This window comes from Clarias gariepinus, chromosome 10, assembly GCF_024256425.1.
Source record: "Clarias gariepinus isolate MV-2021 ecotype Netherlands chromosome 10, CGAR_prim_01v2, whole genome shotgun sequence".
In the NCBI taxonomy this organism is placed as follows: domain Eukaryota; kingdom Metazoa; phylum Chordata; class Actinopteri; order Siluriformes; family Clariidae; genus Clarias; species Clarias gariepinus.
In genome coordinates, this window is record NC_071109.1 from 1,577,135 (window position 1) to 1,595,144 (window position 18,010).

The 18,010-nt window shown below is 36.3% G+C and overlaps 1 protein-coding gene across 2 annotated transcripts; it reads left to right on the forward strand.

Moving 5' to 3' along the window:
- The first annotated feature begins 5,708 nt into the window (after positions 1-5,708).
- Positions 5,709-17,083, forward strand: pitx2 (paired-like homeodomain 2). 2 transcript variants are annotated; one of them, XM_053505956.1, is made up of 4 exons: positions 5,709-6,037; positions 8,117-8,181; positions 13,624-13,823; positions 15,734-17,083. In XM_053505956.1, exons 2-4 carry the CDS (start codon positions 8,136-8,138, stop codon positions 16,319-16,321), a joined length of 834 nt encoding a protein of 277 aa, XP_053361931.1. In that variant the 5' UTR covers positions 5,709-6,037; positions 8,117-8,135; the 3' UTR covers positions 16,322-17,083. The 2 variants fall into 2 exon arrangements, with proteins under 2 accessions (XP_053361931.1, XP_053361932.1); XM_053505957.1 differs by lacking the exons at positions 5,709-6,037; positions 8,117-8,181 and adding an exon at positions 12,361-12,619.
- Positions 17,084-18,010: the final 927 nt, after the last annotated feature.

An 18,010-nucleotide genomic window follows, 5' to 3' on the forward strand; every position in this document is an offset into this window, starting at 1 on the left:
TTACCAGAGTCATTAGCAGGCAGGTGTGACTAATAAAATACACAAGATTAGCTCATCATGAAGAAGTGTGGCTATAAAATAAAACCTTTTGTGCTTTGCTGTTCTGGAACACTCAGGTGTGTGTCTTCATCATGACAAAAAGAAAGAACATCAGCCATGACCTCAGGTACGCAACTGTTGTAACAGGGGTTATAATTCCACCCCCGGAAAAAAAAAACAACAACAGTGTTTTTACAACAGTAGCGTGATCAGGACAGACGCCACTCTGTGCATGAGCCGGCGCTGCATCAAATTCATTCCAAGATCATGCCGTTTAATGCTATTTAGGCTTCCCTGGACCGGCAGCTTGTAAAATTCTCCTTCTTGTGAATACGGAGCATGTCTGAGGGCACTTTCACACTACAGGCTCGGTAATGGATCTGAGTACACTTGACCCCAACGTTTGCATGATATGAACGCTCCGTATCGTACCCAGGCACAGATCAACGAACCATGTCTACTAACTCTACTCAAGCACTGTATGGTGCACGCTCTGAATCAAATATGAAAGCTAACTGTATCAGTGGATCACTGTTTACATCGTAAGATCATCAGCGCCACCTATCTTCTCCGGTTTCTGCCACATCACAACATGTTGATCTTCTCTTGAGTGCACAGCCATACCTGATAAAGTAGGAAGGCAATCAAGAGTCTTGTGCTTGACATCATCAATATCAATAATATCAGGCATAGTGAAACACCATTGTACTCTTTATCGCTTTCTGTTAAATGGCAAACCACAACCCAACCAAGGCATACTGCCATCTGCTGTAGTGGAAAGTGTAAATATGTAAGTACTGAACGATATTACAATGCAATTGTGCTTGATGAAAAATCACACTTAGACCTACAAAACTGAATAAACCACAAAAAATCCAGAACAATATCCTTTGGGCTGATGAGACAAAGATAGACATGTGTGTGGTCATCATTCATACTGTATAACATCTTCAGCAAAAACCACCCAGCATATCAACTGTGACCTTCATACCAGAATGTCCTTGAGATAAACAAAGGGGTTGAAATGATATCATGCCTCAGGACAGTGATCCCAAGAAGACCATCAAATCCATATCTGAATGGCTAAATAATGAAAAAAAAACAGGTGTTGGAATAGCCAGGTCAAAGTCTAGATATCAACCCTGTTGAGAGGCTGTGGTGAGATCTTAAGAGAGCTGTCCATAAAGGAATGCCCTCAAACATTAAGTAACAGAAGCAATGATGTTTGGACCAAGAAGAGTGTTGTGAAATGTCTTTACAATGATGTAAGAGACTGATGAACTCCACCTGAGAGTCACTGTTATTAAAGGTGGTTCTACATGTTCCTAGATTACAGGGTGTGTGGGAGCTGAGTCATGTCAAATGGCCTTCTTTCTTGTTAGGTAGAAGATGGAAGAAGCTACTTGGATAAGTAGTAAAACTTTTCCACTATCAAGAAGGAAGTCCATTTGACATGACCCAACTCCCAGATAACCTGGGACAACTGGGAATCTTCAAAGATTCTTTTTTTTTGTTGTTATTATTATTATTGTTGTTATTGTTGTTACCTGAGGTTATTGGTTTGTTTATAAACTCTAGTGAGGACATGATTGTAATTTAAGCCCTAATAAATAAAAACCTACAATTGAAGAAGCCCCCCCCCCCCCATGAGACTCATTTGTATTCTATAATTAGTCAAGATAATTTGTATAAAAATGTAGTCAATGTTTAACAGCTTATGTGCCTGCTGAATATGATTCTGAAGTTTACATGGTAGCAAGAGCTAGTTGTAAAACAGAGGAGATATTAATCCAGCACTATGGCTAAAAACATTAGCGCTTAGCTCAGTGATTCTTCTGATATTAAATTAGCAGCAGTAAAAGAGCCGCATCACGTCACTGACGGCCATTTGGTGCCGCAGTAAATGAGGTATTAATAGTTTATAAACCGGAGCCAGTGTTTAAGTGAGTTTTAAATATATGGTGCTTCAGCTAGTGCTGTGTTAGCTTGTGTGTGTCTGTGTGTGTGTGTTTGTGTGTCTGTGTGTGTGGTGTATATGTGCATAAACGGCTACTGTTGGCCGCATTACTGCTCCATCGTCCTGCCAGAACTGTGAACGTTAACCGCAGCGTGTGTACAACTCCAGTAATATTATTGGCTTTATGAAATCCTGAAAATCTTTCAATGGTTTCAAGAGCCGTTAGCAAATTACCCATGCTAATTTGGCTAATCAAGGGCTCTTGTAGTCATTAAGGCAACAAGGCAGTAAAAATTACATAGTGGAGGCTTTAAATGAGAAGCGCTGCTCTGTGAGACACGCTCCCCGTCTTATCCTGTCCCTCAGACCCGCTCTCGTTTTCCACTTTTCCACTTCAACATGTTAGCAGTGCATAAACTGATCCGGTTCAGGATTTACGGCTTTCAGGAAAAACACAGTGCTAGCTAGAGTGAAAGTGGAACAAAACCTTTGAAAAAGCTGTGAAATGACATTTAATTATTTAAAGTGGACCATGAAAGAGAAAGAATAAGTCATGGGTAACACGAAAATATATCTGTTTGTCTGTAGTTCTTAAAGGTGCTTTAAAATTAAAATTAGTCTTTGGAATTTTTTTTTGCAGGGCGGGAGGAAAAAAAAGATAACAGTTGTAGCGGTGTTATGCTTGATTTTAAAGCTGACATATGCATTTATTTAATTAAAATAGAAAACATGTGTATTAACTTCCAATAGTGTTTCTCATTTTTATAGATAACAACTAACTAAGGAAGCAATTAGGTTTTGCCTCAGTTCCTTAATTCTAAAGATCCTTACTGCCATTAAAACTCTAACTGTCTTGTTTGTAGATTTTAAAGCAGCAGTAAACATCTTTAGTTTTATAATGTGCAGCATGTTAATATAACTATTAGTAAATGTTAAAATTAAAAAAAAAAAAAAAGATCATTGGTGGCAAAAAAAAAATTTGGTAAACAATGCTTACTGCAGCTTTAAAAAAATAAAAAAAAATTTATTTAAATAGTACAGTACAGCATGTGAATTTTACTCTAACTAATAAATGTTATTATTTTAAGGAGTAATAGGCCATTTAGCTGCTCATGTTGAGGGGTCACCACAGACACAACTTGGCACAGGTTTTTCACCGCACGGCCTTCCTGATGCAACCTCCCATTTTATCTGGGCTTGGGACCACCACTGCATCCCGTTGCTGGTGTTTAGGCATTTGGTGGGAATTGAACCCAGGCCTTCTATTTTTAAAGTAGCTGTAAGCATCTTTACAATTAAAACATAAACAAAAAAAAATCTTTTTCTCCATTTGTCCTTCAGGATCACTAAAGAAAAAAAAAACGATGCCTTCTTTGACCTCGTCTCATGCTTTAAATCCTGACATTCTTTTGTTCAATTACATCAACAGAAAATAAAAATAAAATAACAATAACATTAACACCCACTTTTTTCACATTTAACTTTACCTATTTTCCCTTATGAATGTGTTATGTCATTGTTATGCATGTTAATTATCGCCATGAAGTCCATATTTTTACCTAAAACCAATTATAAACCATTATGCAATATAACACTGTGTCCATTAATATAATACTGACTATAGAGTTTTAATAAATGCTCATAACACCTGCTTATTACAGGTGTTATGAAATATCTGCATCAAAAAACATTTATTTATGTAAAAGAAACAGGTTATCTAATAAATCTATAAGTGTGTTATAATGTCTCTACAGTAAAAAAAATTCTGATTACAAAAGCTCTTCTTAGTGCAGTAATGTAATTAAAATGTAACATTCTGTTTTATCTTCTATATTCAACAGCTATGAATCTTTATGCCAAGATGAGATTATTTTAACCTAACTTAAGACATGTATGGAGTCTGAAAGATTATTATATGTTATCTTTTTTTTTTTAAGTTTTATAAACTTCATGAATGTATTATAATACATATCTCACCTCTGTTTTATATTGTTATAAACTAGTGTCAGGCATTGTTATGTAATTATTTTAGTGGTTTGTTTTTCTGTTTATTAAACTTGGTCAATTCATTTATAAATAATGTTGTGGTGTAACTATTGACATAACACTGACACAAGACATCTATGGATTATTGTTCATTGTCCTCTAAATATTGTCTTCTGTGAATTTTGGATGGTAATATAAAATAGCATGTGTGCAAAAACAGTTAGGGGCCTCTATATGGCTAGAAATCTTGCTGTAACAGTTTGCCAGCCCTTATGCCAGCACTGTATTTAAAATGCATAAATGTGTTTTTATTTGTGTAAATATTTCAGAAATCTTTTGTGAACGTGGTTATAAACTCCGTAAATACTCAGGCGTTGTTTAGTTATTATATTCAGTATAATTGTGATGTGCATATGTGAGTGCAATTAGGTTAAATCATTTAACTTTTAAATCATGTCATGTTATGAATACTTGTGTGATGCCGAAATAGGGCGTTTACATTCTCGTGCATTGTTCTGTTAATAGTGAGGTTAATGCACATTTTATGATCGTCGTAAAAGCAGCGTTATAGGAGAAATTGTGTCAAATTCGGAGCGAGTCTAAGTCTGCTCTCAGACAGGTTTTTAGGTAAAACCCAATGAGTGGCGCTTTTCAGCTTCAGTAATCAGCCGCTTGTGGGACTCCCTCATTAATTACCGCTTTAATGAATGTATGACCAAAAATGTTAAAAAAGGATTAAGGCTTTGGTTCAGATGAAAATGAGCCTCCGGATCTTTAAAGAGCGTTTTACATCCTAGCCAGCTGTTCACTTCACTTCATTTCATCCGCGTGGGCCTTAAACACACACACGCACACACACACACGCACACACTAATCAAATTAAATTCCACTCACAGTTCTAAAGCACTCGGAATGTTATTCCCATTAAACGTGTTCCTAATTAGAAAGCGTCACTTTGCTTTAATTCTGTGAACAAAACACCAGCACGAGATCAAACAATTCTGTAAATATGATCGGTTTACATCTGCTTTCGATAATTGTATCGAATTCTGGCCTGTTTTACAAATAAATTGTTCAAATGTCCCGTGGGAATTGTCATCGATTTTTCTGAACCAGACCCGCTGCACATGGTCTACGCATTTACTGAAAATATTAGAACAAAAATATATGTACAATTAGACATCTGATTACACACAAATACGCGCGCATGTGCAGTAATGATCATTACTGTTAAATTAGACAATAAATACACGAGAATTGTAACGTTTATAAACATATATAAGTTGTGTGTCACACTAAAGAAAGAACTGTTTATAATAATTATATTCAATTAATAAACTATTATATTACACATCCACAACACATGTATGTATAAATTCGACTCTAAAATGTAAACTTTGTGCAATATCTAATAAATACACCACAAAATTAAAATTGCATTTAAATACAATTAATAATGGAACATGAAACCGAAAACGAAATTATACATCATTTGAATTTCGGTTTTTGTTTTTTTTAAATAATAATTTACATGTTTTGTTTATTGTTTAGCCTATATGATTAAACCTAATTATGGAGACGCAGAGCTTTACACATACACACACACACACACACACACATTAGCGCACACGCCCACTGGTTGTGAGTCAGAGCTCGCGCAAGGGAGGAACGTGCAGCATTCGTCTGCTAGCTCTCTCTCTCTATGTGTGTGTGTGTGTGTGTAGGAAAATAAAAGTTGCTGCCGCAGTCCCACGCACTCCAAAGAGAGAGAGAAAGAGAGAGAGAGAGAGACCTGCTGAAGTCTCGCGACGTGTTTTTCATCCCACACCGAAACTCATGAGCGTGGGCGCAAAAAAACACGAACACGCCACGCAGTCAGAGCAGAGCGCACCGCACCGCACCGTGGCCCGGGGAGAGGAGCCGAGCTGGAGCTGCTGAAGAACTTTGATACCGCAATTGTGGAATTATTCTCTTTGAAGAAAAGAACCGAAACGAATACAAACACTTGTACACGCGCAGGCGCGCGCAAGAAGGACAGAGATAGTTTTCATACGGGTAAGTGTGAAGTTCCGGGATGGTGTTTTGGACGCGCGTTCATGAGAATGATAAAAGTTTTTACATTATTAAATGTTTCTTTAGTTCCATATTTGGAGAAATACATAGATATTACTGTAACGAGAACAAAGTGTTTATTTGAAATATTGTATTATATTATATTCTGTAGCAGTTATAAAGCTGAAGTTAATATCAACATTATTACACACTCACACAACACACAACATAACTACACACAGAATATACACACATACAAAGTGCAGTTCATTTAGGAGGAAATAAAAGAAAAGTTACAAAGAACAGAACCATACCTTTTAATGCGCATGCACATGCGCAATAAAAAATGGAGAAAACAAGTTAATTTTTAATGGCGTAAATTTTGTAATGACACAATAACACATAAACACGAGCCACCGATGGGAAAGATGACCTACAGGTTAATTATAAAAGATTGCGTTATTAATTTATTTTTAATTTTTTTTTACATTTTTTGAAGAATTGTGACTTCTGAAATGTCGCTAGCGGAGTCAAAGTTAATATCAATGATGTCACAGACAGACAAATAGAAAGAGAGAGAGAGAGAGAGAGAGAGAGAGAGATGCAGTCTCTGTTAAAAAAAATAATGCATTTAAAATATATTTAAAAGCAACGAAATGCGCTGCCGTTTTATGTTTTCTTACATGTAAATACATGTAAATTCTATTTTAAAGATCCGTGAAACTTCACAAACTTATAAACCTACTTATAAACCCACACTGCAGATTATTAAAACAACCTACATATTAAATATTTGAAGGTAAATAAAAGAACATGACAGAACAAAAACATTTCAGCTTTGTTGATTGTTTAATCGCATTAAATTAAACTTGACTTCGTGAAATGGTCGCGTGACTTGAATTAATTTCTAATGAACAGCCGAAACTGTCCTCATTTTGCGTTAAATTATCATTATACATTTTCATTTGGAAAATAAATGTTAAAATGCACACAAAAAAAAATTATTTTCCTTTTTTAATTTCAGTTTAATGACTGGGCCTTTGTCATTCTTGGTGTTTACAGAAGACAGAACACACTAAAAAATATAAAATGTAAAAAACTATTCAAACGCAAAAATATCTGTATTTATTTTATTGATATTTTATTGAAATTTCATATCATTTATCTATTAAATATCATAATTAATGCAAAAAGAACAAAAAGTATATACGTTTAGATTACATATAATAAAAGGCAAATCATCAGCAGAATTAATCATCATCATAAATATAGCATTTTATTTATAAATAAAAACTAATTATTTTATATTGTAGTTAATTATAAGCATCTAAATATAACGATTTTTCAACATTTTATTTATTATTGATTATCATTTGTGACATTGTTGGCATATATGATAATTTTTGTTTGTACACATATTTCACATGTTTGTTAAATTTGTGAAATATTGTTATAATTAATCATGTATAATAGTTTATTATTATTATTATTATTATTATTATTATTATTATATAAAATATCTCATGTTTGGGATTATTGATCATCTGTGTGTGTGTGTGTGTGTGTGTGTGTGTGTGTGTGTGTAGCGAGCAGATTTTGCACCGTCAATTATCATAATCAAACAGAGCAGAGCCGCACTAATAAAGGCCATCTGTGTGTTATTACACACAGACACACACACACACACACACACACACACACACACATAATGAATTTAGTAATATCCGACCGACAGACATCTCAATCACACACTAATCCCACTGATTTTACCGCCCAATCACTCCACTGACTTCCTGCACACTGACACACAATCGCATAAACACACACACACACACGCACACACAGGTATATATGCATGCATGCACATGTGCTCAAACCCGCGCGCGCACACACTCCACCGTAATTAGCGGGAGGAGGGGGGTTCAAAACAAACGATAATAGACGTGACGCACTTTTTGTTGATTAAATTATATTATTATTATTATTAGTATATTATTATTATTATTATTATTATTGTTGTTGTTGTTGTTGTTATCATTGTTCTTATGACGCGTGCCATGTCTTTATGTTCTTTATTAACAGATTTTGAAGAATAAACTAAATGGATTCTCACTGCAGAAAACTTGTCTCAACGTGTGTGCAGCTGGGTGAGTAAAGATATTTATTTATTAATTGTTGTCTTTTTGGTTGTTTTATCCATTACTGTATTAATCTATTGCCGAAATATTGTACATTTTGCTTCGCTCTGGCGAAACCTAATTCATTCTTTTTTTTTTTCTTTCAATAATCGGCCAAATTATATGTGTTTAATTCTTTCTATCTATTTAGTGTTCCATCATGCTATGTACATCGCTCCGTGTCTGTGTGTGTGTGTGTCATCACCTCATTAGTTTTTGGATTTTTTTTTATGTTTTTATTTTTTTAAAGGAATATTCATTTTTTTAATTATTTTATGTTTAACCCCCTCTGTTTGTTAATTTATAAATTCAACTAGTTAAGTTTGTGATAATATGTGTAAATATACAAGCGTATTTTACTTTATTTACTTTCATTTCTCTCTTTAATTGTCGGGTTTTACACCGAGGCCTGCTCCACTGCATGCTTTATTCATTTATTTTCTCCAATCTACTGTTAGATTGGAGTTTGTGCTGTAAAGTCTGTGAGAGAGAGAGAGAGAGAGAGAGAGAGCGACTCTGCAACTAATGTTGTTGGTGATCGTTAATAGTTCTGTTTTGTTTCCGTTTAATTCACGGTTCTCGCTCATTTTTTAGTTTCTTTCCTTTTGGATTCAGGAATTGTATGGTACAGTTCCGCATCACAGCCTCGGTACACTTTTAATTTCTCGTAAAGATCTCTCTCTCTCTCTCTCTCTCTCGCTTTCTCTCTCTCTCTCTCTATATATATATATATGTGTGTGTGTGTGTGTGTGTGTGTGTGTGTGTGCTCTTTTTGACTTTTTTATTTACATATTTACCCTATTTATGTTTATGTGTCTTATTAGTAGTTGGGCGTGTGTGTGTGTGTGTGTGTGTGTGTGTGTGCGCCGTTTGTTGTGTCAGTTGGACCCCTGGTGGTCAGTATAGAAAGTGCAGGAGGAAAAAAGATCCGTGTGTTAATTTCCGTGTGCGTTATTGTTGACTTGTTTACTTGTTACAAGGCGAACCCATTCCCGAAAGGAATCTCGCTATAAAGAGCAATTAATGCATGAAAAATGTAAATAAAATACACAACGTGTTTATCTATATCGCGGATCAGCACGCGTGAGATTTGGAGAGTTAAACAGTGAAATACTCAGGGTTATTTATAGGCTGTAATGAATTACGTGTATATAGAGTATTATAGAGTTTGAGAGCTGCAGGGGGGGAAACAAAAATTAAATAATATACATAACGAATAAGAAAAATCTAAAGTGTAAAATTACTAAACAAATGCAGCAGCATGAAACTCATGGAAGTGGTGGAAGAGAAAGACCTCTTTCTCCCTAATATATGCAGCACACGGGGGGGGGGACTAAATGTGTACTGAAATCCTGCATACTGAAGGGAAATAGAGTAATGGAGGAATGTGCTGTGCTCGGTAATCCTGCGGAAAAGCTTCTGTGCTCGCGTTCAATATTGACTGAATCGGTAATTAGCGCGTGCGTAAATCCACAGCATCCTCAAATCCTGAATACGGAGCAATAATCCGGTACCAAGCCTGACAAAACCCACACAAAAACCCGACTAAGAAATCAGACAAAAACCGGACTCAATCAGAGACAAAAACAAAACGACAAATGCAACATCAGTGTGAGCGAAAAAACGTCCAACACTATTTTTATTATTATTGTTAGTCGTAGTAGTAGAGCATTAGTGAGTGAAATTTATAATAAATAAATAATTAAATAAATAAATAATGCGTGTAAATGCAGTTCTTGCAATTTTTTTTTTTTTACAATTATGCATATATAACAATTTAATATAACAAACAATGCCTCAAATTATTTGAAATACTTACTCAAAACTTTTATATGTTGGTTTAGGTACAATTTAACTGTAAATGACCCCCATTCTATTTTCATCCTTACAAAATAAATCGAGATTATACCGATCACTGAGATTTTTAAAACACAGCTGTCTTGTTTTTTTCTCATTCTTCTACTGTTTTATTAAAGGGCAAATAAAGGGCATGTAAATTACTTTAAAGATCTAGAGATTTTTTAGTCCTGAGAAAAGGAATAAAACAGTACAACACAAAATGAATAAAATAGTTCAAGGGTTTATAGGTCATATATATCTCAAGTTTTTTTCTAATGCGATGTTATTCAGTAGCTTCTTCTTCTTCTTCTTCTTCTTCTTTCCACAGCTAATAAGAACATATTTTTCTCATTTTATTTAATTTGATTAAAGAACCTAAATTAAGACACAGCTTAGTAAAGTACATAATATCTTTTTAAAACACACTAAACATGACTTAAAAAGTATTTATTATTCAATTATGAAAAGGTTTGATCTCCATTTCACATGTGGTTCTGAAAACATTTCTCTCCTCGTAGTGCTGAAGAACCAGGCCTTCAGAAGTTTATAATAAAGCTCTGTGTTTAAATCAAAACCTTTGTTATAATTCATATTAAAAAAGTTCTTTGAGCTGAAATGTAATTCAGATATAATCGTTACAATCTTCATTATCTTTATTATCTTCACCACCATCGTCATCATCATAATCATCATCATTATCATTGCGTTCATTTCAGTCCAGTTGAACCTCAAAAATCTCAAATAAGGATTTTGCAAGAAATGCTCGATTCTAGGAACTACTTCTTCTCAGATGAGCATTAAGATTTGGTGACTAATCGTCTAATAATGCCAGGACGCCTTTTTGAAGAAACATGACTGCGCGAGGTGTGTGTGACAAAAACACATAACCACAAAAACAACACACATCAATCTTCAATAAGTAAAAAGTGAAGAACAAAAACAAAACAAAACACTAAATAAGGAATGAATTCTATTTAAACTGGGAATTAAACTTACAAATCAGGCCTGTATTCAAACCTAAAATTCCAGTTTTTAGTTTTATAAACTTATCAAATGTTTTTTGATGCATGTATTTAGCATTAGGAATCTGGAGAATTTGGCCACACTCCTTCCAAACATGGAGTGCAGAGACCCAGACAGCCCTGAGGCCTCGGGTTTGAGACAGACCTCAACACTAAGAGCAAAGAACGAACACCTACAGTGCTGAACTGACGCTTTGTCATCAATTTGTTTCTTAAACATGTTCGTCTGTGGCTCGGTGTTATGGCAGGCAGTGTGTGTTACTAAAATCATGAGCGTTATTAGCTACAAAGTTTGGTTATAACAGAGTAATAGCTTAAATATTATAACAAAGTAATAGCTTAAATCAACACATTTGCATCTTTATTTTAAACATTCAGAAATCCATTCCCCCCCTTGAAAAGGTCCACGATTTCCTCGTGTTCCTAAAATGAACTTAGTTTTTTTCCAAATTCCAAACAAATAAAATTATGTTCTCGAAAATACCCATAATGCACCTTATTTGTAGAGAACAGGATTTGTAGAGAACAATTTCCGTCACTATTAACATGATTTGAAGACTTCGTGTAAACATGAAACAAATAAAAAACGTGTAAAATTCTTTACAATTCGTGACAATAAACAGGTCTTGTGTATGCACGTAAACCTGAACCCCTGCACACACGGCATAATAAACAACATAAAATATGAAATAACACCTTGTCTAAAAAGGTGTGAATGTTCACGTGTGGTTATTGACGTGAAGATTGTGTGACTTTTTGTATTCTTTCCTTCTTTCTTTCTAAGTTTGTTACTATATAGTGGCTTCCTGTGTTTTGTGGGAACATAGATGTGGGCTATGAAATCTTCATATGAAAACACACACAAACGCACACACAAACACACTCGTCTCATTGGCTGCTGAAACCATGATGTGGACTTTGATGACCTGTCAAAAGCAATGGGAGGAGCTTGTGTGATGTCAGAGAGAGAGAGAGAGATTTGGACGGCAAAAAGAGCAGAAGAACAGCTGAAACATAGAAGAGAGAGATGGCAGTGTGAGAAATGTGTGTGTGTGAGGAAGAGTGTGTGTGGATATAATATCTCCTACCTGTCTCTGTCAGTCTGCGCTCAGTTACTGCTGCGGTACACACACACACACACACACACACACACTGCTCCGAGCTGAGAGGGAAATCTGTTTCTTTTTCTTTTCTTTCTTTTTTTATAAACAAGAAGATCTGATCTTAAGGAAGATTAAGGAAGAACCTGCTAACCTGTCTTACTCTCGCGCACACACACACACACACACACACACACACACACGCACACATCCCTGTGTGTATCTTCTTCCATCCATTCCGGAGTTTTTCTCTTCGACCTTAAAACCGAAACGCGACTTTTTTTTTTTAACGCTCGATGAACTCGATGAAGGATCCGCTGAGTTTAGATCATCATCACCATCATCATCATCACATCTCAGGAAGTTCCAAACTAATCTCGGCTCTCCACATGGCCTCCAAACACGGAGTGGAGGGAAACACGGACACACACAGTCCCGAGGCCGCAGGTACGACCAGGAACGAGGAGAGAGAGAGAGAGAGAGAGACTCATTTCCATCTCAACACTTAATAGAGGACTTAACACCTACATACCATTAAATGTTTAAACAGTTTGTGCTTATGTGTTTAGTTTGCATTTTGTTGAATTTTTGACCACGCGTCTGCGCTACAGGTGCTCATTAAACTGCGTAAATACTCATTAACTATAATAATAACAATTTGTCTTTACAACGCAGAAAGTCTCGCGTGCGGAGTCTGATCTAACGCACATTTTATTATTTAAAAGATTAACTGAATTCTTTTAACAAATTAAAAAAGGTAGATAAAGTGCACGTGTGTGTGCACAGTGCTTATCCGAGTTAAACTGCACGGAAAGTTAATTTTCTGTGTTTATGTTTGTCGTGAATTAGGTTTATATTAATTTTAATTATAATAAGCAATTGTCTGTTGTGGTGCTCTTGGTCAAAACTAGATATTGTGTATAATATAAAAAAAAACAAATAAATAAAAATAAAACTTGACGTGCGACTGCAACTGGTGCAGTTTAAATTTTAGCATTAGTTTGAGTATAATAACTCTTTTCTTTTTTTTTTTTTTACCTCTAATTAAAATTCGATTTTGAATGCTTGTGAAATTTAGTTGTTGGAGGAAGATTTGACGCAGTAAATAAGGTCTCTGGAGGCTTTTCGGTCCTCTTGAGGAAACCCGACAATAAAAGCTTTTCATTTTGGTTTCTGGAGTGTGGAGCTGCACTTTTGGCGAAAATTGGATTGCTGTGTGTGTGTGTGTGTGTGTGTGTGTGTGTGTGTGTGTAAATAAAGAGCAGTGTGAATTGGAAAGCAATTTATTTATTTAATTTGAAACCAAACCTTTTTCACGCTTGATGTGGCGCGTGATTGAGCATGAACGTTTGCTTTCGTGGTTGCAACTGCAGCCGGTGAAAGCGTTTTTATTTACTGCCGCAAAGCGAAGGGTTTTAATTGTTTTATATATTTATGTGTTGCTTGTGTAGAAAAAGAGAAAGTCCAGAGTAAAAGCGAGGACTCTAGCGATGATCCGTCGAAGAAAAAGCGGCAGCGGCGGCAGAGGACGCACTTTACGAGCCAGCAGCTGCAGGAGCTCGAGGCCACATTCCAGCGGAACCGTTACCCGGACATGAGCACGCGCGAGGAGATCGCCGTCTGGACCAATCTCACTGAGGCGCGAGTCCGGGTACGGTAATAAATACATATACACAATAAAAACGCGTCAACTATTTCCATATTCAGTCTATACACCACAAAAATATTATTAAACACCCCATATATACCCCTGTACCACTATAGTATGTGACACCCCACATTACCCTCAATCCTTACATAAAGACTTTATAATTTTAATTACTGAACAAACATACTGATTAAATGTTAATAATGTATAAACATGACACTGATTTTTAAGACCACCTCAGGCTACCGCTCAAAGCTGTATTTTCACCTTTTCCTGGAATTATGTAATTCTTTATCGTTTTCATCAAGAGAGGGAGAGAGTTGCTAAAAAAATTCTCACTGTGCAAATTGAATTGGCCCAGACTGAATCTCTGAGGGACGCCGTTAATTCAGATACTTTTGACGTAAAAAAAATAAGTTGCATAAACATTATGAGGTTTTAAACTAAAGGAACAAAACAAAAAGAAGCTAATGTGTTTTGTTACACGAAAATGTAAACTCTAACATATGCATAGCAAAGGTGATACGCATCGTATTATAGCACCTATTGGCATAATAATTTTTTTTATATTTACAAACAGTTATTCTGATAAATTCTCATTTTCTTATTCAGAACTTACATCAGGACGTGAAATCAATTCAGATATTTTCCTTGAAATTAAAGGTCAAATGTGATCTATTTTAACTTAATTTAGGTCAATAAGTCTAAATTTGTTTGGTGTTAAGCTAATTAAGGGCGGGAAAAGCTTAACAGTCAACACACATTCTAATGGAGTAACACACACCCGGTGTAAAAGAGGCGTAAAGCTTTGTGTTTTTTGTGATTGCCATTCCTCTGTTGTGTGCTTAAGGTCAGAGTGTGCATAGAGGCAGCGCACACACACACGCACACACACGCTGGGTTTGGAGGTGGAATACACATCGGGTGTGAGGGAGGAGGAGGAATACACACTGACAGCTAAAGCTGGACGTGTATTGGGATTTGGGTGAAATGAGACACTGATAAAGAGCAGCTCGGGTAAAGAGCAAGCAGAGAGATGAGTGAGGCTATAAATCTGACACCAACAATTAAACCATTTGATGTTTTAACATTTTAAAAGAAGCCTAAGTAATCGGGCGGACTTTTCCAGGTCTAATTTGAACAGAGCGTCAGCTGCACATCATCTTAAATTCACCTAAAGAGTTATGACAAGAAAACAGCGGAATCTTTACATTTTTATACAGTGTGTACATTTTGTGGGTAGTGTTACTTAAAAAAAACATTAAAAAATGTAATCGTCCCACCTGCATGCTAAACCCCGGCACGTGCACAAAAAGCATCAATAACCAAATAAGCCCGACATTTAAAGAAAAAAAACCTCTTATTACATACATGTACAATTTATGTACACGTAATTTACGTGTTATATAATGTACAAACATCTAGTTTAAAATACACTTTTATTAATGTATTTTTTAAGTAAAGGTGTGACATAAATAAAGTAACAAGTCTGTAATTATGCACACACTCAGCAATGAAGTCCTCAACTAAACTGTAGCTTGTCGACGCCATTACACAAAATAAGTTAAAGGACATAACAAGACCTAGACTAGGCTAGGGTTGTTTAAAGGTCTTAGAAAAGTGCTTTAAATTTGTCATTATTGGATAGATTCTTACACTGGTTACTAGGTTATTAACTAAGTACTGGTCCAAAAGCTAATTAAGACAGCACGTGCATATAATAAAAGTGTCGTCTAAATAAAAACAATAATAATAATAATAATAATAATAATAATAATAAGTTGTTGAATACGCACAGTGTTGTTTTGAGTTGTGTATATATACCATGCACCATGTTAAATGTTACTTTATAATAATAATATTTATTATTATTATTATTATTATTATTATTATTATTATGTGTTTTCTTGCAGGTTTGGTTCAAGAACCGTCGCGCCAAATGGAGGAAGCGGGAGCGTAACCAGCAGGCCGAGCTCTGTAAGAACGGCTTCGGCGCGCAGTTTAACGGTTTGGTGCAGCCCTACGACGACGTGTACCCGAGCTACACGTACAACAATTGGGCGGCGGCGGCTAAAGGGCTTGCGCCGGCCTCGCTCTCGGCCAAGAGCTTCCCTTTCTTCAACTCGATGAACTCCATCAGCCCACTGTCGTCCCAGGCGATGTTCTCTGCCGCACCGCCGCCGCCGCCGCCGCCTCCGCCCGCGCCAAGCTCCATCTCCTCCATGAGCATGAGCATGAGCTCTGGCATGGCCGTGCCCGCGTCCGGTCTCAACGGTCTCAACAACCTCAACAACCTCGGTAACGCGTCTCTCAACTCGCCCGCCGCCGCGTGTCCGTACGCCCCACCGACTCCGCCCTACGTCTACCGGGACACGTGTAACTCCAGCCTGGCGAGTCTTAGACTCAAAGCCAAGCAGCACTCGAGCTTCGGCTATGCGGGAGTCCAGAACGCCGCCACGAACCTCAGCGCCTGCCAGTACGCCGTGGACAGACCCGTGTAGACGCGTAGGGACAGGACGGAAATGCGCAATTTAATTACATATAAAAAAGAACTAAGAACAAAACCCTGGATAAAACAAACAAACAAAAAAACAGGACACTGATTTTATTTTTCCCGTCACAGATAAATAAATAAATAATACGTAAATAAATAAAAGCGCGCGGAGAGTTAAAGACTGAATATCTCGGGAATCCCTGGACTTCTCCTTGTTTTTTTTCCTAAATAAAAACATGGCACTATACAGAAGAACGAATTAAAGTACCGAGGCTCGTCTCATCGGAGTCTGTTCTCAGCAACAACTAAACAAAAAGATGGACTTTAAGCCTAAACCGGGAGATCTCTGAGCGGCGGGTCGGGAGCGTTTAGCCGAGAAAATCAAAAACAAACAAAACCCGCAATTAAGCTCGATTTTTCTTTTATTTTCTGGACTTTCAGTGACTGGACTTCATGTGTAAATATGTGTCTGAATATCATCATCTCCAGGTTTGTAAAGGCTTTCGGGCCTTTGGTTTAAAAACAAAAAGTAAAAAACTCACTTTACCACCGCATGTGATGAAAATGTCTTGCTTGCAGTTGAAGGGGAATGTACAGTAAAAACCTGGCATATAAATTTATTATTAAATGTCTGTTGTGAATATAGATTTAGAATAGGAAACACAAACCCAAAAATGTTTCTTCTGCGGGGATAAAAATGAATGAAATTGGTTTTTGCTCTGTGTATAGTACTACAATTTGGTACGGATATTTTTTCTCTCTCTCTCTTTTTTTTTTTTTTGCAACAACCCAAAAATAATAAACTATTGTGTTTTATTTAATGGAAGTAAATATACGCTGTTTGGTCAGGATTTTGTGTGCAAATTCAGCACTCACAGTGCAATGAGACTGTGTGTGTGTGTTTGTGTGTGTGTATGTTTGAGGGGGGTATTTGGGAGTTGAATACACACCTTGTTACCAAATACACAACCTGAAGCGTGTCAGACGTCCAGGCCTGATTAGACCTGATTGCTGTCCGAGTTCAATATACATGTAAGAGCAGGCATGATCGGCCAAGCGCAAAATAACAAAATCATACAGGAATTAACGCATAAGTAGAAGTTATTTATTTATTTGTATTTTTTACACCCCCAATGTAGCCTGTGGTCTGTTGATCTGCAGAGTTATAGACCTCCTGCGGTTCTTTTGCGGCAAACATTATTATTATTTTTTTTTTTTACTGAAAAATTGCTTTTCATGTTGCTCCCTACATGTTCTTTTTGTTTACTTCTGTTATTGGGAAACCCTTACAAACACAGTAGGATTTAAAAGTCTAAACTATCTAATATCAATTCAGATCGTGCAAAAAGAGAAAATTAAAAATATATACATTTTCTTAGGAATCATTATAAAGTCCACAAACCACAAAACGTTTTCAACATTCTGTACACACGAGCGCCGACGTGTGCGCGCATAAAGGAAGAAGATTAGCAGATAACATTAGTAAAATCAGATTAAAGTCTGCAGCATCGTCGGCATTTTCTCACGGATGTAACGGGTTTATTTTTTATTTATTTATTTTTATTTTTTGAATGAATTGACGTATTTAGATTGAAGTCGTAAGAAAATGCTGCGAGCCATAAAACCACTTTAACCTAAACGAGTTGTACGGGTTTGAACCTTGATTGTGGTGTGTATTAAACCGCTACACGGAAAT

Bases quoted from the DNA above. Each gene is read 5' to 3' on its own strand.
- pitx2 (XM_053505957.1), top strand. From the start codon at position 12,469: ATGAACTCGATGAAGGATCCGCTGAGTTTAGATCATCATCACCATCAT. The intron at 12,620-13,623 runs GTACGACCAGGA...TTGCTTGTGTAG, and splicing joins ACACAGTCCCGAGGCCGCAG to AAAAAGAGAAAGTCCAGAGT. The intron at 13,824-15,733 runs GTACGGTAATAA...GTTTTCTTGCAG, and splicing joins TCACTGAGGCGCGAGTCCGG to GTTTGGTTCAAGAACCGTCG.